Genomic DNA, 12500 nt, shown 5'->3' with positions numbered 1-12500 from the left:
ATATAATAAACACAATTTTAAAATATAAAAAATTATAAAAAAAAATATATATATATAACACACATATATATATATATAAAAAAATATATATAAAAAAACCCATTTTTTTTTTAAAACCCCAAAATAAAAATAAAATTTATATATAACACTTTTTTTTAAATTAACAATTTTAAAATATTTTTGTTAAAAATATTTTTCCACTTTTTTTAAAAAACCCAAATATATATATAAAAAATTTTTTTTCCCACAAAATTTTTACACAACAAAATTTTTAAACCACAAAATTTTTTTCCCCAAAAAACCCAAATTATTTTTTAAAATTTTTTTTAAAAAAAATTTTTTCCCTATTTTATTTTTCCCCCTTTAAATTTAAACCAAAATTATTCAAATTTTTTTCCCCCAATATTAATATATATCCACTAATAATAAACCACAATAATAATTTAAAAAAAATTTTTAAAATTATATATATATATAAAATATATATAAACATATATTATATACATTTTATATATATACACAATATTTAAACACAATTATATACACACAATATATATATATACAAATTTATATATATACAAAATATTATATATAACAATATATATATATAAACAAAATATATATACACACAAAAAACAATTTTTTTAAACAAAAAAAAAAAATTTTATCAAAAAAAAAATAATATAAAAAAAAAAAAAAAAAAAAAAAAAAAAAAAAAAAATAATTATAACAATTTTAAAAAATAAAAAATAATTAATATATATAAAAAATAAAATTTTATATATATAACACACAATATATATAAAAAATTTTAATAAATATTATTATAAACAATTTAAAAAAAAATTTAAACCCCAAATATATTTTTAAAATTATTTTAAAAAAAAATTTTTTATTTTAAAAAACCCTTTTTAAATTTTAATTTTTTAAAAAATTTTTAATAAATAAATAAAAAAACAAAACCCCAAAAAAAAAAAAAAAATTTATTTTAATAAAATTTAAAAAAAAATTTTTATAATATATAATATTAATTTTATTTTATTAATTTTTTTTTTAAAAAATTTAAAATTTAAAAAATTTTTTTATTTATTTTATTTTTATATATAATATTTTTTTTTTTTCCCCCCCCCCCCTTTTTTAAATATTCGGGGAAATTCACCCCCCCCCAAATTTTAAAAAAAAAAATTTTTTCTAAAATCTTTTAAATTTAAATTTTTTTTTCCTCTTTAAATTACACCAGCCCCCCATATTGACAGAAAAAAAAATTTTTGAAATTGGCGATATTTTAAAAAAAAAACTGAAAAAATCAAAGGTCCTAAGTATTCGGGGCCCTTTGTCATATTTAGAAAACACCCCCGGGCTAACAGCCTAGTCTTCTTGGGAGATGCAAACATTTTCAATGGTTTTTGGGGTCCCCTCCCTTCCTCCCTTTCAGATCCTCTCCAGTTCTTCAGGTTGGATGGAAGGGGGGGACAGCCATTTTAGGTCTCTCAGAGATCTCAATTTAGTTTAAATCAGGGGTCTGGGTGGGCCATTCGAACAGTGACAGAGTTGTTGTGAAGCCACTGCTTCATTATTTTTGCTTTTTTGGGGTTTTTTTTGTTAAGGTAAAAACCCCGGGCCCGTCTGGGTCCTAGACCTGGAAGGTTTTTTTTCCATTATATCCCTGCCACGCATTCATGTTTCCCCGGTAAACCTTCCCTGTCCCCCCAGCGGGCCCCCCCCGCATGATGCTGCCACCCCCATGCTTTACTGTGGGGGCTGTAACAAGGTGAGCGGAAAAAGGAAAAGGAAAAACCTTTTTTAATCAGTTTCACCTTCTGGTTTTCTAATTTTCATTGTGTGATGATGTTTTCTGATTTAAATTTTTTCGGCCAAATTTTTTCTTCAAAATTACATCATTTTTCTTTTTTTTACCCCCCCCGCCTGGGCGTGGGCTTTTTAGTGCTGGGAGAACAGGAGATGGCATTGCTTGTGCTATATGATATAGCTGGTCAAAGCACATGTACTGCAAAGGCTGTCTGAGGGTCCACTGAGAAAAGATATGTGTACATGGCTCTTGCAGAGGAACATTTTTTCCTCTGCATGTCCTGGAGTCATGTGCAGACTGGGCAAGATCGGAGGAAAAAAAAACGTGGTCACTGATTACAACCGCAAAAAGCTACGCATTCGTGACACAATGTTTTTCGAAATATACTACAAGGTCATAAAATGAATAATTCCAAATATCAAATATACCTATGTCTCTGTTTTTTCTCAGTGCGGCTTTGACATTATGGGCCATAAGGTGCATACTAATTCAGCATAAGCAGGAACACTCAAAATTGAATAAAAAAATCAAGTGACAATGAGATACAAAGAGAATTTCCTGTTCGATTGTCTCAAAACACCACTCACATCTACGGTTATTCCCAGTTACAGATAAAAAGTAACAGCGTCAGATCCCTGGGGGGTGGTAGTATATATCGTGATTGTGACTGAGAGAATAAAAGTGAAAAGAAAAAAAAAAATGGTACCTTTTACAAGTACTATATACATTTATAGTGGCTGTCTACAGGTGAAAATCAAATGTATGTGTTTATTGTATAATATCAACAATAAGAGCAAGTTTTACTGGTTTGCTAAAACCTGGAAGAAAATTGTAAACATGTTAAAATGATACACATGTTCTGTCATAAACGTTTGAATGTGTGCATGCAAAAGGACAAAGTATTTATTATTGTGTATGGACTTGTTTTTGTTTAAGCTGTATGTAATAAATCAACATCCCCTTAAAAGATATTGTCCACAGTGATGTGCAGTTCAAACTGATTAATGTGTCAATGTAAACTGAAAGACTGCACTGGGGTAAAATACTGCCACGTATTATTTTGTGTTATTTTGCCAGAGGGGGTGTCAATTAGTTAGTGAAACTGAAAGTACACTTGTATTGGCTGAAGAGAGGAATACATCCTATTGAATCCTTTTTAGCAGCGAAACACTAACCAGTGTTTTGACAAAAAACAAACACATTTATGTACAATAAAATATTATAAAAAAATAAATTTCTGTCTGAAAAGTAATACAAATACATTATACCCAAATTTATTAAAACCAACAGAATATTTAATTATATTACAATATGGATTTTTGGCTATTACACTCACTCCTGAATTACTGAGAAGAAAACAATAAACTTCCGAAAAGGCAGAAACTGGCGGAAAATTGAGAGCTAAAGTTGAAAGCTAAAATGTGCTCCAGTACATAAAGTATATACAGGTGCATCTTAATAAATTAGAATATCATCGAAAAGTTCATTTATTTCAGTAATTCAGTTCAAAAAGTGAAACTCATTATATAGAGTCATTACACACAGAGTGATGTATTTCAAGCGTTTATTTTTCATTTTGCTGATTATGGCTTACAGGTAATGAAAACTCAAAATTCAGTTTCTCAGAAAATTAGAATATTACATATGACCATTAAAAAATTATCTTTAATATAGAAATGTTTGCCTACTGAAAAGAATATCCATGTACACATTCAATACTTGGTCGGGGCTCTTTTTGCATGAATTACTGCATTAATGTGGCGTGGCATGTAGGCGATCAGCCTGTGGCACTGCTGAGGTGTTATGGAAGCCTGAAAACAGGACTTTGGACCACTGAGCAAGTTTTCTCCTTAGCCCAGGTAAGACGCTTGACGTTGTCTCTGGTTCAGGAGTGGCCTGACAGAAGGAACGCAACAGTTGTAGCCCATGTTCCAGATACGTCTCTGTGTGGTAGCTCTTGAAGCACCGACTCCAGCCGTAGCCCACTCATTCTGAATCTCCCCCAAATTCCTGAATGGGCTGTGCTTCACAATTTCCAAATTTCCAAAATGCGGAATTTTGGGTTTTCATTAAGCCATAGTCAGCAAAATGAAAAGAAATAAATGCTTGAAATATATCACTCTGTATGTAATGAGTTTCACTTTTCGATGATATCCTAACTTATTGAGACGTACCTGTAATAAAGCTTGAAAACAAGATGTCTTAGTGTCATAAAAGGAGATTTGTGTGTGTCTCTAACACCCACTTCTTAAATAGTTTTAAATTCTGCAAACTTGAGTGCAGCTTTTGAACTAACTAAAAAAACGATAGTATAAATGGTGTGTGAGGAAGTGTTTTTCGGAACCAATATTATCGTTTAAACGATAATTAGTGTGGTCTAGACAACAGAATAATTGTAAAGTAAATAGGTGTAAATAGGTGTAAAGTGAATCCCCAGTTTATCTGAAGGACATCCTAAAGAAGCAGTAGTATATTATTCAAATAAAATAACCGATGAGAAGAGAGTCAGTCATTCAGATTATTATTACATAATAATGCATGTATTTTACATAGACAATAATAGCCTCAAGAAAATGTGAAATAAAATTTAAAAGTAAGCCCTAGAAGTCAACAGAAGTAACAAAGAAATGCCCACTATAATCTGTACAATTAGCATTTCTGGCTAGGTCCAATGCACTCTTGCCACTATGCCTGGGGAGAATACTGCAATCTGTTTCAATGCTGAATGGTTTTCCAGAAACGGTGTATGTTTCTCACCACACCCACTTCATGTGTGCTTTCATACTGGTGTCTTGAGAATAATCCAGGGGCCCTTGATTACAGGCAACAACCACTTTTAACAGTTGTTTGCAGCTGAACTCATCTAATGGCAACAGTAACTCACACTTGCTATTCTTTGAGGACTTTCAGGATTGTTCAGCAAATACAGTCTGTTTGAGTCAGCTCATGGCAAAGTGGAGATCAATTGACCACTCTGCATCTCTCTTTATTCAACTGCTTCAAGCACACGACTACACTTATCACAATACTTATAATCAGCTGTTTGTGTGAATGTGTGTTCAAAAGTGACAATCTAAAACTAGTTAAAAAAAAAAAGTCCAGTACTTCACAGACAGAATTCAGATCAAGCAGGTCAATCCTTCTAATCATGCCTCTCCAAATACAGTAATCCCTCGCTATATCAAGCTTCGACTTTCGCGGCTTCACTCTACCGCAGATTTTATATGTAAGCATATCTAAATATAGAACACGGATTTTTCGCTGCTTTGCAGGTTTCTGCTGACAATGGTTCTTTTTACTTCTGGTACATGCTTCCTCAGTTGGTTTGCCCAGTTGATTTCATACAAGGTACGCTATTGGCAGATGGCTAAGAAGCTACCCAATCACAGCACGCAGTTAAGTTCATGTGTGCTGATTGGCTCAGCGACAGAGCGCTGAATTCAATTCCGCTGAGTTAACCTGGAAGTCTCGTCTCACTCATTCAGCATCAACGTGTTTCGCTGTGTAAAGAGTTAACTTTAGTGCTCTTTTGTGTTTATCTTTGTGCATAGTCAAGCCCTTCGTTATGGCTCCAAAACGATCTGCTCCTGCTATGGGGCAGTGCCCAAGCACCAATGGAAGATGCTAATGATTGCCGAAAAGGTAAAAGTTTTAGATATGTTGAAAGAAGGGAACAGCTACACTGCTCTAGGACGCCATTACGGCATCAATGAGTCCACGATTCTTTTTATTTAAGAAGTAGGAAAAGAATATAAGATCTACGGCCGCAGTGTCCTTTAATCAGGGCGCAAAACAAGTTGTAAGTGGACGTACGTAATAAGGCGGTAGTCCGGATGGAATGTGCTTTAGGGATGTGGATTAAAGACTGCCGGAAGTAGAACAAAGGCGGTGCTACACAGTTGACTGAAGAGGCTCCTTTAGAAGAGCTGCAATGATCTCCTTTGCAGTAAAATTAAACTCATCGTTATTGGACAAATCGTTGTGTAATTGTTGGTGAGTAACCATAATAAATTTTCTACGTACAGTACTTAGTACATGTACGTACATTTAGTGTCACTTTACACACATTTTACTATATACAATTTTTCTTGCATTGCACGTATTTATTGCTGGTGGCCTGTCTGTCATAATGGCTGTAACGTGATATCGGAGACGCTTGATATATTTAAAATAATATTTAGGTTTTACTGTATATAAACAGTGTGTTTACTTACGTAATTTCAACGAATCTTACCTAATATCTAAGAGAATATAAAGGGTTTATGCTGTATAACTGTGCGGGAAATATTAATAAGAGTGTGGGAGAGTTTATAAGGGCTTAAAATATATAAAAATAACCATATAAACATATGGTTTTTACTTCGCAGCTTTTCACCTTTCGCGGGGGGGTTCTGGAACACAACCCCTGCAATTGAGGAGGGATCACTGTATCATCATAATTCTCCGCAGACCACATTACAGATTGGATCTGCATATACAAGCAGAAAAATAAAGATTTTGTCTCTGTAACTAGAAGCACAATAAGGCAACCCTAACATCCACACCTACAAACATAACTGTACAACATCTAACTAGAGGATTGTGAGAATATCCATAACTACTAAAGGCCAGTGTAGAAGAGAGACCATACTTTCTAATGCCAAGGCATTCACAATTTCAACTATCTGTATACTTGTACAGTATATGGTTAAGACAATAAAGTTCACTTTAACTTTGATCATGCCAGGGTATGTCCCACTCTTCACTGCTACCTCATTATACTAATACTTGCCCTTCACAAGGTGACAACAAGGGGCAAGACTATTAAGGCTTTACATTTAGCCTGGTTGTAAATACAAAACAAAGAACAGCAACAAAGAGGAGTATATCCGATTGATTATCCAATCACAACAAAAGGTCTAGAAAAAATAAAATTAATTTACATTAGTCACAGTCAATAAGTTACAAATATTAGCTGATGCAAGAACAATCTTCAAAAACTTAGTTCTATTATTTTTAATTTCTAATCATTTGCTTTAAAATACAAACTTTCTGAAGATTTAAGCATTTACCTTATGTACATCAAGTTACTGGGAGACCAGCATATTTTAATAAAGTACAGAAGTTAACTGGAAACTCTTTAAATTGGAGGAAAAACAACAACGTGAATGAGATGCATTAGCTTTACTTTAAAATTAAAATGGAGAATAAAAAAATCTCCTTGCATTCAACAAACACAAGATTATGAGTAATATGCACTATACTTTGAGAACTAAATGTAGCGTTATTGTAAAGTCACAGCCATCACACGCGAGAAGTTCCTGAACATTCAATTGTGCATTTATAGTAGTATTATAATAAGCCCTCCACTCCACATCAAGACTGTAAATGCTTTTCAGTTGTATAAACTACACTATAACATATGTACATATGTGTATTTGCAGCTATTATTTCTGCATTTCTGAACATTGAAATACAATTCACCCAGAACATTATTTTTCTAAACAATTCATAATCCCTACAAATTCTCAAGCAGAATGGCTAAATCAAAGTAAGGAAAAAAGCTTAACAGTCCAGTGAAGGGGGTGGGGTGGCAACAAGGGACAGCATTGTTAAGGCATTACAGTTGCCACTTAGCAGGCTGGTCTTACACACAAAACACAATACAGCAAGAAAAGAGTATGTCTAATTGTATTCTAAACCCAATCAAATCATTACCGTTTAAATAAGCATTCAATGTGCTGAGCGCATAATGAATTTACACTCGTCACAGTTTATAAGCTGTTGCTGATTGCTGAGCAGACGACAAGAGACTCAGTCAATAAAACCTAATCTCCACATATTCTTAAACATGGAGTCGGCTCTGGGAAGAAATAGACAACAACCAATTTTAAAGTAAATGCACTTTTGCAAGGACAACATGAAATAAGGTAGGAAAGGCAAATACAAATTGACTATTAGAATTTACATGGAAGTAATATGTAAAATAAACATACTAAATTCATTAAAACAACTGTCAGAGTGCTTGAAGCTATAAAGAAAGCTTACCTCGTCTGTGCAATTCCTGCAAAGGAATCTCATCTCCTCCACCATCATAGGGTAAATACGGATCGGAAGACATATCTATTGTTCACAGGATGAAAAGGAAATGTTTTTCATGCTATGAGTCTTGCTACATTTCTTCAGCTGTTATAGCAGGAGCCAACAGGGAAGCTTCCATGTTTAGACAGCAATGTGGACTCTGCACTGGCGCTCCTTGCTGCAGCAGATGACTGCTTCTACAGCTAATGATGTCATCAGAGGGAAATGACTGCAGCAATGGTTGCTACTAGCTACAATCATCTGGAAGCTAGCAGGCAGAGAGCAGATCTTTTTTAAAAAAAAAAAAAACGCTGTCTGACAAGTCTTTGGAGGAGTCTATTTTTAGTATAAGAGTCTCATATGCAAAGAAAGACTGCACAAGAGAAGCCTCGGCACAGAATGGTACAAATGTAAACACAGACAAAAGATATAATTTAGAAACATTAATCAATAACGCTAAAATGTAAAATTACATGAAATGCCAAGTGCCACTTTATATGTTTTTCTTCATAAATCAACTATGGTCATGTGTTTAAGTGTATAGAAGCCGTTTCTGTTTTCATAGAATTACGGTACCAATAGTTTGGAATATATTATATTGTAGATTAAATATGTAATTTAGCCAAACATACTGGCATAATTTAGTGAAAGGACAAATGCAAACTATTACCAAAGAGTCAAAAGCAAGTCATATTTTTGGAACTGGTAAACTAAAGTGTTTTATGCACAGATTTAGTATAGAGAGAAAAAAAAACCCTCCATTCTCTGAATGGTTTAAGACTTTTATATTTATATGAGGAGGCTTTCTCTCCCTGATTCTAAAAGTGTGAATAAATTTAGCATCCTTTTTCATCAAGCATTTCTTTAAAAGAATGTAGGTGCATTAACACTAACACGGAGTTCTGTTTGCTTTGATATAGGTTATATACTATATAAACATAATACTATATATACTGTAAATAAGCATCACAAAATAGCCATTTTAGCTGTAAAATGTTAAAAACTACTAAAACCTGGATACCCCCTCCCTTCCTTGAAATTCAAATAGATTAAATTTATCACATCAGAATATGTAAGTCAAGTTCACTCCTCTAGTATGTAACAGTAACAGTATTGTCTTCCCTGGCTTAATTTGTCAAGTAGGCAATACAAACATACTACAAAAAACAATAAAAAAGTTGATTCTTTAAAACAAAATACTTTTTAGAAATAATAATTTATATTTAAGTACTTTTTCCATACACCTCACTTCGGTTTCTTGCATTAAAACACAATTTACCCCAATAAATCTGTCCATGTGTATACTTTTACTACAGAAAAAAAAAGATTGAAAAGGGGAAAATGTTTTTTGTGAGCATAAATGAATGAATATACATAAGTATATAGTGACATCTACTCCAGAAATACAAACTTTTTGCTACAGGATGAAGATAATCATCTCCAAATAGTAAACTGAATGAGTAAGGAACTGGACTGGAAATCTTCAATTTTTTTTAACTTTCTTCTGCTTAAAGTGTTGAGTCATGCAAACAGCTACACTTGGGGGAAGGGGAATGCACATTGAAAAAAAGATAACTCTATTTTTTTTTAGTATAAAGGTAAAATGAATATGCTCATCAAGTATCTTACGTGCTATTAACATTACCAAATATGTGAAAAGAAATGCATTAATGGTATATTAATGGCACACAGGAGCCAAGAGTACATCTTGCAAATAGAATTATGGAAATACTTTGACATTAAGGGAAAACAGAATGCAAGCAGCTAAATTTTTTGTGAAATATCCAGGGATCTTTTAGACAAAGTGATACTGTACTTTACTAAACAACAAACACTTTTACAAGTGCAACATTTAAACCACAAAAACTGTGAAATAAAAACCCTTTTTAGGGGGTAAGATGCATGGATTTCGTATAGCAAATTAATATATACAATAGTTGTGAGGAAATAACATAAATTTGAAAAAATACTGCAGTTATCCTTTAAGAAATGATATGTAGATTTTGCACAATATTTGTGAATCATTTGAAAAAAATGCAAAGATGGTGATGGATGGCTGATTTGGACTCATTGTTTATAGGTTCATACATTAGCCCTTACCAGACAATTAACATCCAAGACAGTACTATGAAATACTGTAATGTTCATTTTGTTCATTACTGTAGTCATTTGTACTTCTGAATAATGTACTCTGCCATTGCAAATTATGTAACTTGTTTGTTTAGCAATTATAAAAAGATTAAATATATAAAGCAGAGTACCAAAAAATAGACATAAAATACCAACCCTTACCATAAATAAGCAATAAAATAAGATGCTAGTAACATGTGGGGAAGTTCCTGCAAAGAACTTACTTCTAGGAGTCTTCTCAAGTGTAAACTGATCTTTCACTCTTCAAGACGAGGGATACCCTGAGCAATAACTCCGCCCTGCACTTGCAAAACTCTACAATCCACACCTTTGTGAATAATCCTCCTTTTCAGTGGGAGTCAACTGCACAAAAATATATAGAAAGTAACTATAAAAATAATTAAGCAACAATACAAAAGGTGGAACTGTCCCACCAATACTGCATACATGAAATACTTGCAAAAAGGCTGATTTAACACACACATGGTTTTAAAAAAAAAAAGTTTGCTTAATCAGTGGAAATTCAAGTAAAACAGGATATACTTGTCATTACTCAAATCAAAAAAAAATCTGTAACATAATACATTTAACAAACCTATTGTATCAATACATCCAAAAGCCAAATGAGCAAAGGATTCCAATCATACTAAAATGTTTACTAAAAGGTTGAAACTGAAGCATGAATGAATACACACATACATACATATATACACACATACATACATATACATATATATACACATACATATATACACATGTATACATATACACACATATATATACACATACATATATATATACATATACATATACATACATATATATACATATACATATATATACATATACATATACATATACATACATATACATATACATACATATACATATACATATATACATATACATATACATATACATATATACATACATACATACATACATACATATATATATGCATATATATACATATATATATACATACATATATATACATACATATATATATATATATACACTAGCAGAATACCCAGCCATGGCCAGAATGAATGTAAAAGAAGGTCTGAAAAGAAAGGAAAAATTTGAGAAAACCGCGTAACTTGATTGTTAATGTAATTGTTTTGTCATTGATATGAGTGTTGTTCTCATATCTATCTATCTATCTATCTATATATATATATATATATATGTTGTTTTCATATCTATCTATATATATATATATATATCTCTATCTATCTATCGATCTCTCTATATATATATATATATATATACCAGCTTAGCAGCAGCCGGATGTGTTAAGAAGGAAAGAGAAGAAAAGGAAACATTTTGAAAATAAGCGTAACATGATTGTCAATGTAATTGTTTTGTCACTGTTATGAGTGTAAGCTGCGATATATATATATATATATATATATATATATATATATAGCAAAATACCAAGGCCATCGATGATGATGTTAAAGAAGTTATGAAAAGAAAAGGAAACTTTTTAAAAATAATGTAACATGATTGTCAAAGTAATTGTTTTGTGTATTTGGCGGCAGCGTCACAAAGTTTTTAATCTAGCTGCATCAGAAAATGTACCACAGCGTCTGACATACCTCCTTTTTAGTGTTTTCTCACAGCTTGGATTGCTGCTGTCTGTCATATATATATACACACACACACACACACACACACACACATACATACATACATATATACACATACATATCTTCATATCTACATATCTATATACATATCTACATATACACACATATATATATATATATATATATATATATATATATACCTATCTAGGTGTATAGCTTTGGTCACTGAGTGCAAGGGAAAAATAATAAAATATAGTCTATAAGTTATTAAACAGTAAAACATTAGCGTTTTAAAAGTACAGGTGACATTGAGCACTACTGGAGTGGTTTCAGGTAAACTACATTTTAGAGACTGTGTAACACAACAGGTAAGTAACTAACAACAGCTAAAATGTATATGGATCATCTCTCGGTAGTAGATCCCTTTTGAAAGGCTACACGGCGGCTGTGGTATAGAAATTACATTTTTCTATGTGAGCGTTCAAATTTGTGCCTGTGGTAATGTACCTCCGGCATTTAAAGAAAATTAGTTTTGTGTCCTCTGCAGTGTTAAGAGAGAAAGGCTTTGGTTTGGGATAAAAGGAAAAAGGTGTAAAGAAAGGAAAGTTGACCTTTTCTTTTATATAGTATATAGAGATGTGTTAAAGCTGACGTTATGATAGCCTTGTGTAGACTGGTGAGGCGTCCCGCCATTAATCGGCTGTGATGGCGCTGTCAGTCCTCCACTTTCGTGTGCGTGTTTTCCATAATCCGAGGTGAGGACCTCATAATCGTCTCACGTGCAAAAGAAAGTGTGAATCGCCTTAATATTATTTTGCCGTGGTGTAGAAAAGGGGTCCGTGTTTGCACTTGTCTGGGCTATAAGCGCGGGGAGGATGAAAAAATTAAAAGTGCTCACTTTGACTTAA

General features: G+C 32.4%; 1 protein-coding gene across 6 annotated transcripts in view; it reads right to left on the bottom strand.

Annotated features, from left to right (window-relative positions):
* Positions 1-12500, bottom strand: part of LOC120527578 (H(+)/Cl(-) exchange transporter 3) — a 197754-nt gene that overhangs the window by 104589 nt on the left and 80665 nt on the right. Inside the window, exon 2 of one of the 6 annotated variants that reach the window (XM_039751153.1) lies at positions 10225-10363. The exons of 3 other annotated variants lie outside the window; for them this stretch is intronic. Coding sequence is in view for 2 of the 3 variants with exons in the window: in XM_039751151.1 (XP_039607085.1) it covers positions 7838-7910 (73 nt within the window). In the remaining variant the exon portion in view is untranslated. Of the gene's footprint in view, positions 1-7837; positions 8070-10224; positions 10364-12500 lie in introns of those variants that run through there. 2 more of the 6 variants (XM_039751151.1, XM_039751154.1) reach the window with 2 other exon arrangements.

The sequence above is a fragment of the Polypterus senegalus genome, chromosome 4 (genome assembly GCF_016835505.1).
Source record: "Polypterus senegalus isolate Bchr_013 chromosome 4, ASM1683550v1, whole genome shotgun sequence".
Classification (NCBI taxonomy): domain Eukaryota; kingdom Metazoa; phylum Chordata; class Cladistia; order Polypteriformes; family Polypteridae; genus Polypterus; species Polypterus senegalus.
Note: the sequence above shows the minus strand (reverse complement) of the source record. Positions and strands in the feature narration are given on the sequence as shown.